Below are 19,864 nucleotides of genomic sequence, written 5' to 3'. Positions count from 1 at the left end.
TGGAACCTTTTCAGAATTATTTGAATTTTTTTTCTATTAGCTCCAAACCCGTGCTTGTCAAACCCATGCAAAAATAATGCTGTTTGTACCAGCTTTGGGACTGCCTTTGCTTGCAATTGTTCAACTACACAGAGCTACACTGGAATATTTTGTGAAATTGGTAAGCAAATTACTTAGATTATCATTAGTTATTCAATTAGTCATTAAATATCAGGGTTAGGATTTTTCCCAGTCCTTACATGTTAACTACACTGGATACTTGGTATATTTAAATACAACAATCTACCTTCTGATTTTCAAGACTGGTTAGGCAAAACTTTATTTATACCTTGTTTCGTGAACCTTTCAACCACCAATATTGGTGATTTCAAACCAGCACAGATGTTAAGACTGTAGTTAGCGGCATTCCTGCCTTACCAACTTGGCCACTCAACTAGCCATTATATAAATTTAAAGCATTTATCAATTTCATTACTACACTGTTTACTATCATCAATAAATTTATATTTTTATTTTCTCCCCCACCTACATGCTTTTGGCAAAATCAAATTTGAACCCAGAAAGCTAGTCCATTGTAAACAATAACAAATACTGTTAAAATATTTTCAAAAAATGATTAATTCATTGTTTATGGAAGCATTAAATAATGATAAAATTAACTTTAACAGCACCTAATCCATGCGAGTCAAGCCCATGTGTACGAGGCCAATGTTTAAACCGTGTCACCGAGTATGAATGCGATTGCTCCTCAACCTCAGGCTACTCTGGCAACAAATGTGAAATTCGTAAGTATACTTTTATTTATTTTTGGTTTTACCATCATAATCACCCTCATCACCATTATCATCATCATAATCATCATCATCATCATTATTATCATAAAGGTAGAAAAGGTAGGAGAATAACCCATAACTCGCAGCGTCATTGTGCTGAATTCCATATGTGCGTGGTCCGTGACTACCTAGCAGCTGTAAGGAGGGGGCGCTTATATGTAGCTACATGTTCACATCATTCCACAAGCGACAGGCTAAAATAAACCATAGCATCGGGGTAACCCCTACTCTTTCAAAGTTGCAATGGGTTCTTTAAAGTGCACACAAGCCAGATGTATACACTGGACCTCCATTTGGAGTCCTTATCCGAGAAGATTTGGTACCTACCAACCAACCAAACCCTGTGTGAGAAGAGACTCGAACCAGCACCGATGTTAAGGCTGTAGTTAGCCTGACTGCTCAGCCACTCAACTCGCCCATCTCTATTACCGTTCTTATTTCTAAACTTTGATATATACAGTATCATGTAATTAATAAAGAATGGTGTCTAATTAAACTGTATGCAGTATTTTCAGTGTTAATAATATGTTGCATTTTACCTGTGCTTTTCAGCCCCAAACCCATGCAATGGTGTGGATTGTTTGAATGGTGGTGTATGTGTCAATGGCTTTTGTAACTGTGACAACACAGGTTTTATCGGCCCTCTGTGTGAGACTTGTAAGTAATTATTATTTATTATTATTTATATATATAAAGCTGAAACAGAGGGTCAAAGGTTTCAACTTTTCCCACAGATATAAAGTTTTGATTTTACATATACAAACCCAGATAGATGAATCTGCATCTGTTGATTATTGTTATTATTATATTATGTATTATTAATTGTTCTTTATGACAACAACAGTATTCATTTCATCATACTTTAAAATATAGCAATATATGCAACAAAAAAAAATTACCATCACTATTCATTTCACTTTATTCATATTAAAAAAACATCAATATAAAAAGCGGTCACAAGTCGTGGCTCGAAAGCCAAATTGTATTGGAGCCTTACAATTTCAGTAATAATTAAGACAATATATACAAAAATTAATTATTAATATAAATCTAAGAATTGAGACAATATATACAGTAATTAATTATAAATTTGATTAAACATTCGAGTTTATCCCTTAAAAAAGTAGGTTGGATGGATGATTGGATTTATTCGGTGTACTCACCAAGGATAACCTACAAAATTCTAGAAGAAGACTTATTTCCAGTGGGGTCCTTCTGGTGGTGATTGGGCAGTACATCGGGGGACAATCCCCTACTCTTTTCCGAAGAGGGTACTGTGTTCTTCAACGTCCACATGGGCCATAATGCACTCAGGACCAACGGCTTAAACTTCTCATCCAAAAGACAGTGCGCTATGGTAACTTGCACTTCAGCCCTCCATTTGAAACACATGGAGAGGCAGCGAACCAAGGACCTAGAGATCTCCACGGTTCAGCACGCTCACAGTGGCTACCACCAGATTAGCCGACTGGGCTACAAAAGCTGCTCTCTCAAGCAGGAGAATCAAATTATATATTTAATAGCAGTATTAAATTATTTGTTTATGTTACAGTGAGCGATGCCTGTTTTTCTGATCCGTGTCTAAATGGTGGAACATGCAATAACTATGGCAGTTACTACATTTGCAGCTGTGCATCAGATTTTCAAGGAAGTGTTTGTGAAAACTGTAAGTAAAATGAAATTATAGTTACTTACTTATTTGACTAAAGAATAGTAGTGGAGCATTTTTAATCATGTGTAAATGAAATTGTTTTGTTTTCTGCAGACATCAATCCATGTGCCAGCAATCCACCGAAGTGTATGAATGGAGCAACATGTGTCGACCAAGGGGGTCTCCAATACACCTGTAATTGTCCTCCAGGATTCACTGGAACCAGTTGTGAAACAGGTAATTATATTATATAGTAATTAAGTGATTTTAAAACCCTAATCTTCCCAATAGCTCCTCCCATAAATCCAGTAACTCTTCTCATATACCCAGGAACTCCTCTCATATACCCAGTAGCTCCTCTCATAAATCCAGTAGCTCCTCCCCTCCAACCAGTAGCTCCTCCTATAAACCCAGTAGCTACTCCCATAATAACTACTCCAATCGAGCAGTTAGCTCCTCAGGTCAACCCATTGGCTCCTTCCATCAACCCATCAGCTTCTCTCATAAACACAAATTAATCCAATGAATCCTCCAATCAACCCAGTTGCTCATCTCATAAATCCAGTAGTTCCTCCCATCGACCCATTAGCTCCTCCTATAAACCCAGTAGCTACTTCCATCAACCCATTGAACCAATAGCAATTGTTTTGACATTTGATTGACATGTTTCTTCTTTCAGCTGTGAATCCATGTAATAGTAATCCTTGTGAGAATGGAGCTACGTGCCACAATCAGGTTTCTTTCTACCAGTGTATATGCACAGTCGGCTACGGTGGAATTAACTGTCAAGATAGTAAGTCAGATTCCTCACCAGTCTACACCTGATAAAGCCAGCATAGTCTGCTGGTGAAAGCTTGTGTAACAAATAATTTAATTTAGGCTATAACCTGCAACTGGTGTTTTCAATTTTTACCTTACCATTAAATACTTTTTATAGTACCTTTAAGATATACTGCCAGTTAAATGTAATAAACTTGAAAATGTTAGTTATTGGCTTACCACTGAACGAGAACTAATACAAGAAGAAAGTTTAAATAGTATGTGCTGTATCTGTAGTGGAGTCAAATGGCTTGGTGGTAAAGATGTTGCCTTTCAGTTCCAGAGCTCAATTTCTGTGACAGCAGGATCTTATTCTCATCAATTCCCCTCCCTAAGCCTCATCTGGTTCCTGGGGGAGAACAGCAAATTTCTACTGAACGGGTTACCCAGTACAGAGAAAAAAAATAGCTATTTATTTCATTTTTATTTTGTGTTTTACAGTGATCCTAGCTTGCTTGAGTAACCCCTGCCTGAACGGAGGGACTTGTGTTAATGAGGGTACAGACTACACCTGCGCTTGTACTGTCTATTATGAAGGTGACAGGTGTCAACAAGGTGAGGGAATAGGATTGGACACACCATGCGTAACCCACAAAGTTCTGAAAAATTACTTCCAATGGGGCAGTAAACCAATTCCCTGCTCTTCACCAAAGAGCAGGGAGTGTATATATATATATATGAATAAATGTAGTTGGCAATACTAGCAACGTATAGTGCTCAATACACGTGATAATGCAGAGCGTAAATATTGAAAGTATTAACTCCTGAAGATTGCATTAGCATGAAACAGTCTGTAGAGTGATAATACCCAGTTCTACAAGTTCTACATTTTTAATAAGTATCTAACTCGTTTTTATGTTGCAAATGTTCATATGTATAGTAAAGTTTACTAAAATCAAACAAAACTTTCAAACTGTCATACGTAATCTGGGAACAGTGAATATCAGAACTTTCAAAAGACTGTCCCTTCTTACCGCTTTTTTTTTAAAGCCAGGCTCCACAGTGGGAAAAAGATCAATATGTTGTACAACAGATCTTAATGAGACACAAAAATGGTATTTAACGAAAAACACAGATTTTTGAATAATAAGAAACTGGGGAAAAGAGGGTGTAACCCTCATGCACGTTGAACCACCAACAGCTTAAAAGTCTCATAAAATTCAATATTCAAATTTATTTATTTCATTTGATATACACTGTGTACCTATACATATAGAAGGGAATATATGTCTATATGTTTTCCCTGTCATATTTATCTATGAGAGAATTACATAGAAACTTTTAGGTGACTGCATGTTATTATCTTCATGAATGGTAATTTTAATGGAAAACCCCCAACATTTGTTCCCACAGTGCGTGATCAATGCTCTTCCAACCCTTGTCAGAATGGGGCAACCTGCAACAACTATTTCACTTACTACCAGTGCGGGTGTGTCTCAGGCTATTATGGAGTGAACTGTGAGATTGGTAAGTACTTGAGTAGAGTTTTTGTAGTAAGCTACAAATAAGAAATTTCACAGCCACAATAGGCTTGAAGTATTTTTGAAAACCAATGTTTTCTTATGTTTATCTTTTTAGATTTCAACGAATGCAATAGTAACCCTTGTTACAATGGGGGTACATGTGTGGATGGCGTGAATAGCCTGACTTGCATGTGTTTGGATGGATACAATGGCGCATACTGTGAAGTCAGTAAGTTATCTTTAGGCCTAGTATATAGACTTTTATGTTGTAACCTCTATAACTTTTTTTTTATTTTTCCCTATGACTATATTTTTCAATAAATGTCAATAAAAGAATGAAAATGAAAAACTGAATAATGTATAGTATTGACAATACATAGATTATAATACACCATCTAATTATGGTTGCTTTTTTAGTAGCAACTTATACTGTGTACTATTTTTTAGGTTAAATGTACTTTTTATTTTTTATTCAGATATCAACGAATGTTCATCAAATCCGTGTCGGAATGGAGGTGTGTGTACTGATGCTATTAATGATTTCTTGTGTGACTGTCCGCCAGGCTATGAGGGCAAAGACTGCTCTGTCGGTAAGTCATTATTATCATCATAATGTTACTCTTAATATTATATTATGGTTATTATTACTATTAGTTTATTATAAATATAACCCAACTGTTTTGGTAAAACATATAGTTATTATTATTGTATCACTTTTATTATAATTACTATTTATTATCATTATAAACAGGTGCATATGTCATCATTATTAAGCATTATAGTATCTTTTACGAGGTTAAAAAAAAGCATTCGCAATGTCATATACTCCTGGTACCTGGATCCATTTGCATTCTGCCCTCACCACCCCACCTCCATGGGAGGCTAAAGACAAATAAATACAATCCTACAACTTCCTACCAGGTACCCAATATACTTTCTGGAGAAAGAAATGCCACAAGTAATGTGCATGATCAAAATGGTCCAACAACCCTCTACTGTAATGGCGCTCCCTACAGGCACATTTCTATTTTCTTTCCTACAGACACAGCAGAATGCATGAGCAGCCCGTGCATGAATGGAGGGACATGTGTTGACCTTGTCAATGGATACTTTTGCATTTGTGGAATTGGTTGGGGAGGCGATACTTGTACAGACGGTAAGAAGCACCTAAATTTGTGCAAATGAACAACTTTAAATCTAAAATACTTTATCAATTATTTAGGACTGATTATGCCAAAAGGAACAGTTCTTTTTTGTGGGCCCTGTTTCTAATGCCACATGGAACCGTTCATAAAAAAAGAAACTATTCTTAAGAACGGTTCTTTCTCGTCAGTAGAAACAGGCCTGCAGAAAAGTCAGTTGTCTTTTTATTATTATTATTATTATTATTATTATTATTGTTATTATTATGTTATTAAAACCTACCTTAAGGGGAACTTAGACAATGGAGAAATCGGAATTGTACTGTTCCGATGCGAGAAATGAAATTTCCTTACTGAGGTTAAATAAAGTTGAATCTTGAATCATGAAATTAGAGATCAATTAAAAAAACGATGTTAAGGGGAAAATAACATGACGTTAAGGGGAAAATAACACAGATATTCCCTTTAATTCCAAATTAGTGCATATTATTATTATTATTATTATTATTATTATTATTATTATTATTATTATTATTATTATTACTATTATTAGTATTATATTGTAAGTCTTATATAGCATATAATACAAGAAAGAATAATAATTTGAATACCAATGATTAAATATGTCCTGTTCTCTTTCACAGAGGTCGGTTGTTACGGTATTGATTACACGATACAAGAATGCAGTGCCGTAGAGCTCCATAGTAACAACTATCCAAGTCCGTACAATAATGGTGATAGTTGTTTATGGACCATTCGAACCAGCAATGGTAACAACATGCGCATCTACATCAAAGACTTCGACACGGAAGAAGACTATGACGTCCTAGAGTATGGGTATGGAGAGGATGCTGCCAATGGGGCCACAGCTATCGATAGTTTCTCTGGTGAGGTACAGCCTCAAAATCTGACCTCCACCATGGATGTGATCTGGTTGAAGTTCACTACAGATAGCGGCAAGACTGATAGGGGCTTCTTGATTCATGTTGAAGATTCATGTAGACCAGGTAAGTACCACAAATAAATATGATGTAATAGTACTTTTTAAGCATTTCTTATTGAATCTACTATCATACAACCATATACTAATGGTAGATTAGTGAATTCTTTTTAAAGATCATACACTCATGTCTACTCCTCCAATACTACTCCAACTCCAGTCTATATGGTTTGAACTCCGCAGTAATATAGAAGCATGAGCAGTGACATAGACAGGCATAATTTTCTCCAAAGATTAATCCCTTAAGCTGGACACTAACTGTGCCCGACAGTCGTTTCCCAACGTGATTCTATCGCCATCTATTCTAATGCCACGACCCGCTCAACGGATCGTTTTTAATGACGATCCTTTCAGACTGCCACCAACAATCTGCAGCCGGTGTCGTGTCATCTAGCGCTCACAGAAAGTAGAGTTGGATTTTTTGTCCTACGACCGTCCTATCGTACGACCGTCCTACCACGGACTGAGTCCCTGGCTTTACAGTTGAAGACAATCAAAAATAAATATTGTGATGTTCAGGTTAGATAATTTTCTCTTTTTGTTTGTAGTGGAGGATGCCTGTGCTAGCAACCCATGCCAGAATGGAGGTACTTGCAATGACCATGAGGGATTCATTGGCTACTCATGCATCTGCCCACCAAAATTCACAGGACTTCAATGCGAGGCTGGTACGTTTAAAGATATATTCACAGAATGGTCGACCTTGAAGCTAGCAAACCCTATGCTCCATGATAATTTGACGTGTAGAAATTCATTTTAAAAATATAATTGCATTCTTCATAAACTAATCCAAAAAAAATTATTAGAAGGATTTACTAAAGTATAAAGGAGTTGCTTGGGGTTTAATATGCTTTTCTTAAAATCCCACAATTCTGGGTTAAAATCCTTTTAAACAATCAGTTTTTCCCTCAATAAATGTTTATTTTATTTATATATTCAACTTAACACTTGCAAAAAGCAATAAAGTATTTAGAAAGGTGTCGCTGACTGGATGATTCCAACAGGTAAACAGTTTAGGCACTTTAATAGCAGCCAATCCTGAATTGTACAGTATTCATGAAAATCAACCAAGAATATAATAGTTTAACAAAACAGCTTTGCCCTCTAAGCCTTGTTATGAGACTTAGATTATAAAGCATAGCTAGAGCATCTGGTAGAACTATTATTTAATAGGATCGTTACTGTAGATTGAAAAAATATAAATGCAATTTTCAAACACTGTCTTTGATTATGTCATTTACTGTATAGCATTCTGCTGTAGGCAGGTCTTGCCTCATAAAAATCATAATGATTATAAATAACACCATATACTGTATTTCTATGTTGTTGCAGACTCAGGCTCACTTTATTGTATCCTTTTACAGAAATATATTGCTCGTACATTGTTAATACTATCAAAATTGGTTAAAATATAAAAATGTACAGTACAGTTTGAAAGACACAAAGTCTTTATGTTCAAAAGAGTTATTAAAAAAGGATACCGGTTGAATGTAAATAATACATTGTAATACATTATTAAATCTATTGAAAATATTGCCTGTAAACATGCTTTATATATAACTAATGGGACGAAATTAGTAAGGTGTAATTATATAAGAAACATTAAATATCAGTGACAGTATTAATATTATAAGAAAAAAAATGAAATTGTGGCTATGTAAAAAATAGCTATAAGAATTTGGTCTTGTGTTCATCTTTGTAATATATTTATTCAATTAATGATTTCTTTGTGAAGGAATTGTCAATCAAAATTTTAGTCTTTTCAATGAATAGCTGGATTTCTTTGACATTTTTTTTTTCTCAATTCAGAACGAAGTACCCCATGTACATCTGACCCATGTGTTAACGGAGGAGTATGCGTTGACATTGAATTTGGAAAATCTTATCAATGTAATTGTCCAACCAACTTTATAGGAGATAGATGCGAGACTTGTGAGTTTAAGATTTACTTTTCTTCATCAATTTTAATAAAGTCTTTATTTTACATTATATCTGACAAGTGCACCAAGGACGAACTGGGACCAAAATAGTTACCGTCCAGTAACTATTCTAGGGCATTGGGGGTGTGGGGAGCCCTCATGTTTTTTACCCTATGGGGTTTAGAGACGGTGATATATCTAGGGGGGTGTGTGCATGCACCTTTAAAAAAATGCTTATTCCCTCCAAAGTTCCCCCCCAAATCACCTTATTTTGCAAGCTAATGCTCCTTTACCTACTCCTTTACCTAAAAATTGAGTCTCACTTCAGGTTGGCTCTCCCCATCAACCATCCCCCTCCCTCCCCCCATTTTAGGACTCATAGATATGCCTCTGTTTAGAAACTATTCTAAATATTAAAGTAAATATTATTTTTGAAGACTTAGAATGCATATTTATATGGATGCGGTTTATTATCACAATTATCATTTTTCTTTCAAAAACCATACCCCAAAGGCACATATTCTGTGACCGATTGAAAGATATGTCAGTCCGCTACTGCAGTGCATGAATATGTGTAAAACCCATTAATGATTTTTCAATATTATGTTCTTCTTCAGTCCAACCGACAGTGGCGGAGGATATGTGTCCAGTTAGCTACTGCTTAAATAGTGGCGTTTGCAACTACGTGGGAGTGAACCAATATACTTGTGATTGTCCCAACAACTTTGGTGGTAGCAGGTGTGAAAAAGGTATGCTATTTACAGTTATATAAACAAGTTGGTGGTGGTAGTGGAATCCATGGAGGTAGCTTAGGCAGCTAAACCTGTGGTAGCCACTGTGTGATTTGCTGAACCATGGAGATCTTTGGCTTCAGATTTAATACTATCAACTACTCTACTTGTGTTTTAGCTGGAGGGTTGAAATGCAAGTTTCAACAGCGCATCGTCTTTCGGACGAGAGACATACTGTAAGCCATTGGTCCTATGTGCCCCTTTAAGGGGCGTTGAGGAGTTCTCTTCCAGATCCAGACACATTTCCATATTAAAAAACACAGTAAAAGTAAAATATATAAATATAAACCGTACATGAATAAAAATACATTGAAATTGAAAGAGCATTATAGTTACAAATTGAATTACAATTGTCAAAATTACAATTTATTTATAATAATTATTATTACAAATTAATCAAAATAATGCACACAATCAATTTCAATTAATTAATACATTATTACAATACGTTTGAAATTGAACTCTGCATTGTTTATTTTTAGTGACTTGTCCTGATGGTTACTGCACAGCTAACGCCGAAGCGTGCATTGTGTATGGGTCTGGTTACAGCTGCCAATGTATGCCAGGCTACAATGGTCAACGCTGTGAAGTTGGTAAGAATTTATTTATGTTTTACAATCAGTGATTTAGGGGTATGCGGGACATTAGGACTGTAGGGAAGTAACATTCCTACTCCTGTATGCATAGTTGTATTAAGGCAGAATAGTTTTATTTAGGCAAACATTGTATTTTTTGTCTTATTTGTATTTTGTATTGTATTTTTTTGAGCGGATAATACACCTTGATGTCTTATACAGCAATATAAGATTTATTTGAATAGTAGTGAGATCAGTTTGGTGGGGGGGGGGGGGGGGGGGGGGGGTGGGGGGGGGGGGTGGGCAGGGGTACAATGGAAACTAATCGCAGGAATTAGGTGAAGTAAGGTGCTTTCAAACTACTTTTGTGTCATTTTTTTGCTTATTACGTTTTCAATTAGTGTAAGTGCAAGATTTCTGAAAGCCAGTCTCAATTGCGTTTTTTTTTCATTAAATATCATTGTTTGTGGACCAGTGGTAGTGGCTTTTTCTGTAATATTAATTACCTTGACAATGTTTAATACCAACAGATCCATGTCCCTCTGATTTCTGCGCCAATGGAGGTACCTGTTTATATAATAGCGAAAAAACTACTGATGTGTACGCCTGCCATTGCGTAGCTGGCTTTACAGGGCCAAAATGTAACACACGTGAGTTTTCTCAACAAATTATAATACAAATTATTTTTTTACCATGAGTACTTTATATTAAAAACATATTTTTAAAATAAAATGGAGAATTATAATAATAATAGAAAATAATAATATTAAATAATACAGTAATAACCAATTTTAATAATGATTGTGCAGTACAAGATAAACTTTACAAACATATTTTCTCTAACAATAATAATATTAATATTATTATTATTATTATTATTATTATTGTTATTATTATTATTTGGCAAAGTAAAGTACAATATTGCCAAAAACAAGGAATTGCTATGAACCTAAACAGAAAGCTGCATATACTCCTCGTCAAATACAATGCAAACAATTGAAACAAAATAAAACAAAACAAAACAAAAGTAACATATATATTGTTTTCATACTTTTTTTTTTTAATCTTCTAGAAATCACATCATGTTCTCAAAGCCCTTGTCAGAATGGAGGCACTTGCCGTGATACAATATCAGGATTTACATGCAACTGTACTGAGGTTTATCAGGGGGATTTCTGCCAAGAAGGTAATAATCAGTGTTGATGATGATGAAGAATTATCTTGTATAATTGTACAGTATTTATATATAATATCACAGCAAACATAAAACCTCCAAATATACTAATAATGGTGTCTACTGTATCCATATAGTATGATTATGAGGATGGTATTAGTTGTGATTCTACCCCCCCCCCCCACCATTTTTGTTCATTCATTCATTATAATCTGAATAAATATATCTGAATGTAATCTGAATCGGAGAAAAACCACAATTCATCGGAAGGAAAAATTAAAATAGATTAAATAAGCATTTAAAGCCCCTAAATTGTCATATTTTGCGGGGCTTCAATCCCTGGACCACTTCCGACAGATGAGGGACACGCCCATAAGAACATTTTTTTCTTATCTTTCTAGATAAATGTGACAATTGTGAGCGTGGAACATGCATGGCAACAGATGGTACACCAACATGTGTCTGCACGGGTACAGGCTATACTGGTGACAGATGTGAAATCGGTAGGAACTATACTTTATATAAACATAAAGATATACTATCTTGGTTGGTAACAGTGGTAGATTCACAAATTTGAATTAGTGGGGCCCAGGGAAGTACTTTTACATGTAATAGTAATAACGTTATACTGTATTTATATAGTGCATATTGCACATTGCCCTATGTGTTTTACACAGAAATTATACAGTATAGGGCCAACTGAGAGAAAAAAAAAATATTTACTCTAAAAGGTAACTTACACTCTTTTAATAATAATAATAATAATAACAACAACAACAACAACATCAACAGCAAGAACAACAACAACAATGTACAGGGTCTAGACCACTTCATTCCCACCATAGTTGGAGCTAAGGTACAACATATTAGTGCCTCCCAGATGATAATGTTAGTATTAATTAAATGTCTTTGATTCATGTTTATTTTGATAATTACTTGTACAGTATTGAATGAAATTGAATAAATGAGTTATAAAAATTGAATACAAAGTCAGTCAATTAAAACTAAATCATATTTAGGAAACTCTAAATAAAATCAAATCAATTTATCTTTCTTTATTCATTCTCATTTTATCATACTTTCTAAAATAACAAATAATTATTTATGTTTTTCTTAGATATAGATGAATGCGAGAGTTCACCATGTCTGAATGATGGTGAGTGTGTCGACCTTGTCAATCGGTTTGAATGCATTTGCAAGGCATCTTTCACAGGGTTTAATTGCGGAGAAACAACAGGTACCGGTAAGTGTTCGGGAAATAATCCTCCAAATGTGCCTTTCTCAAATAAGTGGCACTCTTGTTTTGCTAAGCACTTCTTACCTAAAAGTATTGGAATAATATGTTTTCCAAGTCGAATGGGCAAGGGATGAACACTCGCCTTTGGTTCTGGTGGTTGAACTAGTCTTCTCGATAAGGACTATCAACTGTAGGACTACTGTACACAATGGCTAGTGTGCTCTAAAAAGAACCCAGTACATCATTCAAGGCGAGTAGGGGGATATCCCGGTGTACCGGTACATACAGTCCCGGTGATGGACGACGAAACTTGCTGGTACCGGGTTACTGGGTAGCACAGACACAAGGAGACCCTTAGGGGCGATGAATGTCATTGACCGAGCTACACATATCAAGCGCCATGAGCAGTGGTGGCGCCAGTGGGGGGTGGGGGCAGTGAATTATGCCCCCATTGGGCAGGTCAAGTCCTCCCCCCTCCCCAGCCAGAGCTCGTCGGGCAGTAGGATCCAAAAAAATAGCCCTATGCCAAGCCAACACATTTCTGTCACAGTCTGAGAGTGCCATTTTTTGGCCATCCACAGGTCCCTATTTTAAAAAAATGTTCATTCAGGTGTGTGTGGGGGCACCTTGTTTGATGGGGCTCTTACATCCTATTAATATTTTAATAAGCACCACTCTGGAAAAGTGCCTCACTGCCGTGCGTTTTAGATAATTTACCGTATACAAACTTTATACCAGCCTTCCAGTTTAAAACACATGAGCAGGTGGATAAAATTGAATGAGACCCAAGTATATTTGTGATCCACTGCACATCAATTCTTGTAGACAATTAAATCTAAATATAGTTCATTAACCCTTTTGTTATATAACAAAAATTATAATATTATTATGATTTACATAAATGAGAAGACTATATTAATATCTGTAATCATACCAGCATTATCATGTTTTATAATAACTGACATTCCATGAATTGTGTTTCTTCCCTCAGGTGATAGCTGCAGTCCAGACCCTTGCAAGAATGGTGCAAATTGTATAAACAATGGCAACGGCTTCATCTGTTCCTGTCTAGATGGCTTCAAGGGACAAGATTGCTCAGACAAAAGTAGTAATGGTAAGTTTTTACTTTATATTTTTATTTTAATAGAAGGTGGTTCTAATGTAGTAAGATGACGTCAGTCCCATAAAGTAAAACATATTATTTGCTATTATTAATTTATTAATGAGGATAATGTGTGTTATAGTAAAGTTAATTATTATATTATTAATATTATTATTATTATGATTATTATTATTATTATTATTTGTATTTGTATTTTTATATTATTTCATTATTTATTATTACATTTTATAATTAGTATTGGTTAATTATATTTATACTGTATTTGTTTTTTTAATTTTTCATTTATTATTTTGTATTAGTTAGTGTGGAGTTGAATAGCTTAGTGGTTAAGATGCTTGCCTTCTAATTCCAGGGTCCTGGGTTCAATTCCTGGGCTCTTACATCCTATTAATATTTTAATAAGCACCACTCTGGAAAAGTGCCTCACTGCCGTGCGTTTTAGATAATTTACCGTATACCAACTTTATACCAGCCTTGCAGTTTAAAACACATGAGCAGGTGGATAAAATTGAATGAGACCCAAGTATCTTTGTGATCCACTGCACATCAATTCTTGCATTCTTGTAGACAATTAAATCTAAATATAGTTCGTTAACCCTTCTGTTATAAAACAAAAATTATAATATTATTATGATTTACATAAATGAGAAGACTATATTAATATCTGTAATCATACCAGCATTATCATGTTTTATAATAACTGACATTCCATGAATTGTGTTTCTTCCCTCAGGTGATAGCTGCAGTCCAAACCCTTGCAAGAATGGTGCAAATTGTATAAACAATATCAACGGCTTCATCTGTTCCTGTCTAGATGGCTTCAAGGGCCAAGATTGCTCAGACAAAAGTAGTAATGGTAAGTTTTTACTTTATATTTTTATTTTAATAGAAGGTGGTTCTAATGTAGTAAGATGACGTCGGTCCCATAATGTAAAATATATTATTTGCTTTTATTAATGAGGATAATGTGTGTTATAGTAAAGTTAATTATTATATTATTAATATTATTAGTATTATGATTATTATTATTATTTGTATTTGTATTTATATATTATTTTATTATTTATTATTACATTTTATAATTAGTATTGGTTAATTATATTTATACTGTATTTGTTTTTTTAATTTTTCGTTTATTATTTTGTATTAGTTAGTGTGGAGTTGAATAGCTTAGTGGTTAAGATGCTTGCCTTCTAATTCCAGGGTCCTGGGTTCAATTCCTGTGAAGACTCTTTCTCATGACTAAACTCCACTCCCTAGGCCTTAATAAGAATTCATTAATAAAGCATCAAGTTTTTTTCACTTATTTAAGAGGTCCCCTGAATTCAATTTCAATTCAATTAACATTTATTAAATTAATAAATAAATACATCAAATGATAAATAAAGTGGACAACATTAAAATTAATTAATTAGGATCAAAAATAGAAGCGAAGCTTGTCTCAATTTGACCCCGACAAAACAAAAAGTAAAAACTAATAATAAACGCATATCAGGTAGACCTACATTTTATATACAAATATATACATATATATGAATATCAGCCTACCTTCTAGAATAAACTGAAAGGGAACTTGTACTATGAACAGCAGATCAAAAAGCGATGGAAAGGAATTGGTTTACTAATTTATATAGTTATTATAAAACATAATTATATACTTATATAACTATAAATATTCCTCAATATCTTCTAGGATAAACTGAAAGGGACACGCTCTAAAATATATGGTTAAAAAAAATATATATATATATTATTATTATCAATATTTGATATGTGCTGACACCGAGTTCCTAACTTATTTTCAGCTCTTGCTTCAACCGATGATGAGAATGATTTGTTCCTTGAGCCTTGGTGGATTGCTCTGATTGGCCTCCTAGTTCTTCTACTTATCATTTTCGTCTCTGTCTTAATGTGTACCATGAACAGCAGATCAAAAAGCGATGGAAAGGAATTGGTTTACTAATTTATATAGTTATTATAAAACATAATTATATACTTATATAACTATAAATATTCCTCAATACCTTCTAGGATAAACTGAAAGGGACACGCTCTAAAATATATGCAGATCAAAAAGCGATGGAAAGGAATTGGTTTACTAATTTATATAGTTATCATAAAACATAATTATATACTTATATAACTATAAATATAAGTACCATAATCAAAATCTCATAAAAATATCTTGATTATTATAGAATAATATAATATAATTATATTATATTATACAATGTAATAATATAATTATATTATATTATAATTATAATAGTAATTATATAATTACAATTATATAATTATATATATAATTATATATATAATTAGTATATAATTATACTAGTAATAATATAATTATATTATATTATTATATAATAACATTATGTGCTTATATACTTATAAATATTCATTATTTTACCATGATCAAAATATAATGAAAAATATCTTAATTATTAGTTTATATAATAATTATATAATGTAATAATTAATATTCATAGTACTATGGTAAAATCTAATGGAAAAGATCTTGATTTCTATATAATTATATACTTATATAATTATAAATATTTATAGACATCATAGTACTGTACAATGAATAGATCAAATCTGATGGAAAGATCTTGATTATTACTTTATACAATTATTATATAATATAATTATACATATATAGTTATTTATATTCATAACCATAGTACCTTGATCCGAGTATAATAAAAAAAATAGTCTTGATTTTTTTCATATAATATAATTATATACTTAATAATTAAAAATCTTCATCATTCCATTTAAACTGAAATCTGAAAATCTGAAAATTGAGAAATGACAATCAGTTTTAAATATGTTGATTGATCGAGTGATTAATAGAGGCAACACCAGCATATTGTTGGGTATGTTTAAAAGATTTGTTTTAAAGTAATTTGTGCCGAACAAGTTTGTTAAAGCCACTCAAAGTGAGACAAGAAAACCTATTCACTTGATTATGTAATAATAATAATAATGATAATAATCTGTTGTAGAACCTCCAAGCGCTGTCCAATAAATAAAACGAAAAACGACTGGAGATTACTCCCAATAAACCCCTACCACTTGTGTTACATTATCCTTTTGATAAAGTATTTGTTTTTTTGTTAATAAGTAATGTTATTATTCTGATTCACTTATAAATTTTGCCAAAATTGTTGTACATTTTCATAGTATCAATGTATATATTTTGTAAAAGAAAATAAACCAACTAACAAATTACATACGTATTGTGTTAGTGTATTTCAGGCTTTTCTATCAATTTTTACAGAAACTATGACAGAAAAAAATAAGCTGTTTTGAAAGTAATGAATATTATGAACTTCTAATATCGTTATCCCACCATAAATTGTCTTCGTAAAAGTTAGGCAAGCCTGTACGTGGCTCATATCCGTTGGTGTTGGTTAAATTATCGTTTGCTGCTGTTTATACATTTGATGTGATACTAGATAGTAATTAATATTCATATTTATAATTTTCCTCTGTTTAACTTTGCTTCTAGATTAATGGGTATGTAATTTATGTAATACATGGCATATCACAGTAGTGCCTTGGATGGGTGAAAAATAAGTGTCCAGTTCCCAGCGAGCAGGGGTGCACCCCAGTATCCCCCCAAAAAGGTGGCTCACTTTGGTGAATGTAACTTGGAGTAAACTGAGTATGATCTTCTTTCAACAAAGAATACTATCAAATGCCTTCCACCCCCATCTTCCTGTCCCCCAGCCTGCACTTAAACGTCTGTGTACATGCCTTATGATCAAAGGTATAATTCTGTATTCAACATGGATACAGTCGGTATTATGTTTGTGGTAATTTGTAGGTGTTATTTATGTAAGTTCAATTGATAAAAATGAATAAGAATAATATTGTGAAACAATTTGATAAATGTATCAATAACTTCAGCAATGTGAAGAATATTATTAAAAATATAAAATGGATGATAATAGACCTTTCTAGAATGTCAATCAAATTTTTAAAAATGACCAATCAGAACAGCGCCAGGAATATGCGGGCTTATCACAAACGCATGTGTTTGCGTATGACACAGTCATTTTGTGGGACCTTAGCAACAGTATCCAAGGGGCGGGGCTTAGCGGAAGTTCCGTTGCTATGCTACGATGATATTAATAATATTTTTTACAATGTCTTGATGTCTTTGACTGATTGTTCTGTGATGTATTGAAGCAATCTATATTGAGTGACCAATTAGACTGTTTCCAGTGTGGTTATTTGTTATTTATTTTGCAGAATTTTATACAATGTTTCTGGTGAAATTGACATGGTAACTTAAGTTAGAGAAGTTTTTATAAATTGTTAGTTGATTATTACCCCATGGTGATTTGGAGTACAAATGGAACCTCAAAAAATGAGATTTTAGTGTGATGTGTCACTTGAGTAAAGATGATAATATGAAATAAAATTACATAATATTTAAGATGTTCTCTAAAATACAGTCTAGCCTATTAATAACTGTTCATTTCGAGTAGGCTATATCTTAGCGTCAACTAATATAGTTCCTATAACTAGGATCATAACGTTATATATATATATAAAAAAAGACAAAAATAATATTTGTAAAAAGACTATTTTTATATAAATGGTGGTTGGTGTATATGTAGATTTTAATTACCATGTACTGTATGTATGGTATTAAACTGTAGAACTGCATTGTGGTATACATGTCTTTCCAGTGAAATGTATATGAAGAGTACTCATTCTGGTTACTATAGAAACCAGATTCAAATCACTAAAAATGCCTTGATTTTTTTTATATTGTATTATGCATTTAGTTAATAAAATGTAAGATATTTTAATGTTGACTGTCTCGGGTTTCTGTACGTTTTTGGTGTTATTAAATATAGTACTATTTTAATTACTGTATCATTTGTTATTACATAATGGGTCTGATTTTTTCACCTGAGCACAACTTAGTCCAGGCAGAAAAAACATGTTAATTATACTTTACTGACAATATGTGCATTCGTACTCAGTAGGTGCCAGAGATCACAAAACAACCGTTAAATATCAAGTTTAAAAATCGTCCAATTTCGACAAAAATTGTGTGCTATACTATACCGTTTGCTTTTTTCCAATATTGAGCCATTTTTCACCAAGTAATAGTTTTTCTGCAGATTCTTCCATTCGTAGGGTTTGTAGGTGCTACAAAACACATTTGAACGATCCGTATGTGCCAGAGATCACAAAGCAATCGAAAAATGGCAGTTCTTTTTTCAGTGGTTTGGTCCGTAGGTGCCACAGATCACATTTATATGGTTTGTAAGGTACCACAGAACACAAAACCGGAAAAGACAGGGTTTGAAAAATCGTACAATTTCGAAGAAAACCATGTGCTATACCCTTTGCATTATTATTCTAAAATGTTGGCTATTTTTCACCAAGTCGTTTTTTGGTGATTATTCCACTGGTAGGGTCTGTGGGATTTTAATGTTTTAAGTGTAATGGACTCTCAGGGAGAGTAGAGTTGAATAGCTTGTTGGCTAAGTTGATTTGAATAGCTTGGTGGTTAAGATGCTTGCCAGAGTCCTGGTTCAATTCCTGTCAGTGTTGCAGGATTTTTTCTCACAGCCAAAACCTTATTTTGAGATTTAGTAAATATAAATTTATTTATAGTTTTTGTAAAGCATCGTGTGTATTGTCTTGTGAAAGGGATGGTCACCTATACGTTTGACAGTGATATATTCGCTATTGACAATCATTAATATATGTGTTGTGTGCCTAAATAAATAAAATACATAAATAATATTTTACTGACGAGGTAACACAGTATAAAGAATAAAAAAATAAATACCTGTAAATACAGCATGGATGATACAATACTATAAGTCTCTTTGTGAGGTTTTACGGAGTGGAGTGGAGATTTTAGTCATAAGAACAACTATTATCAGAGGAACTCAACCAGGACCCAGGGATTAGAAGGCAAGCATCTTAAACACTAAGCTAATCTCCACTCATTATTATTGTGCATATAGTTAATAAAATGCAAGGTATATAATATACATATAATATTATTTAAATTATTAAATAATCGTTCGTCATTACATCATGGGTCTGATATTTTTCCAGATGCCGCACAACATAGTCCAGTCAGAAAAAAGAAAACA

The 19,864-nt window shown here is 33.3% G+C and overlaps 1 protein-coding gene across 1 annotated transcript in view; it reads left to right on the top strand.

Moving 5' to 3' along the window:
- The window catches only part of LOC117110034 (fibropellin-1-like), a 41,509-nt gene extending 25,572 nt beyond the window's left edge, over window positions 1-15,937 (top strand). Inside the window, exons 16-37 of the mRNA XM_033252600.1 lie at window positions 41-160; window positions 669-785; window positions 1,386-1,490; window positions 2,386-2,499; window positions 2,599-2,721; window positions 3,164-3,277; window positions 3,745-3,858; window positions 4,657-4,770; window positions 4,882-4,995; window positions 5,243-5,356; window positions 5,809-5,922; window positions 6,553-6,915; window positions 7,457-7,576; window positions 8,718-8,840; window positions 9,445-9,576; window positions 10,101-10,211; window positions 10,724-10,843; window positions 11,266-11,379; window positions 11,769-11,870; window positions 12,485-12,610; window positions 14,458-14,583; window positions 15,533-15,937. Of these exons, the coding sequence (XP_033108491.1) occupies window positions 41-160; window positions 669-785; window positions 1,386-1,490; window positions 2,386-2,499; window positions 2,599-2,721; window positions 3,164-3,277; window positions 3,745-3,858; window positions 4,657-4,770; window positions 4,882-4,995; window positions 5,243-5,356; window positions 5,809-5,922; window positions 6,553-6,915; window positions 7,457-7,576; window positions 8,718-8,840; window positions 9,445-9,576; window positions 10,101-10,211; window positions 10,724-10,843; window positions 11,266-11,379; window positions 11,769-11,870; window positions 12,485-12,610; window positions 14,458-14,583; window positions 15,533-15,690 (2,858 nt within the window). The 3' untranslated portion in view covers window positions 15,691-15,937. The remainder of the gene's footprint in view (window positions 1-40; window positions 161-668; window positions 786-1,385; window positions 1,491-2,385; window positions 2,500-2,598; window positions 2,722-3,163; window positions 3,278-3,744; window positions 3,859-4,656; window positions 4,771-4,881; window positions 4,996-5,242; window positions 5,357-5,808; window positions 5,923-6,552; window positions 6,916-7,456; window positions 7,577-8,717; window positions 8,841-9,444; window positions 9,577-10,100; window positions 10,212-10,723; window positions 10,844-11,265; window positions 11,380-11,768; window positions 11,871-12,484; window positions 12,611-14,457; window positions 14,584-15,532) is intronic.
- The last annotated feature ends 3,927 nt before the right edge of the window (window positions 15,938-19,864 follow it).

This window comes from Anneissia japonica, unplaced genomic scaffold (assembly GCF_011630105.1).
Source record: "Anneissia japonica isolate Jap-2015-1 unplaced genomic scaffold, ASM1163010v1 scaffold287799_len804019_cov200, whole genome shotgun sequence".
Classification (NCBI taxonomy): domain Eukaryota; kingdom Metazoa; phylum Echinodermata; class Crinoidea; order Comatulida; family Comatulidae; genus Anneissia; species Anneissia japonica.
Note: the sequence above shows the minus strand (reverse complement) of the source record. Positions and strands in the feature narration are given on the sequence as shown.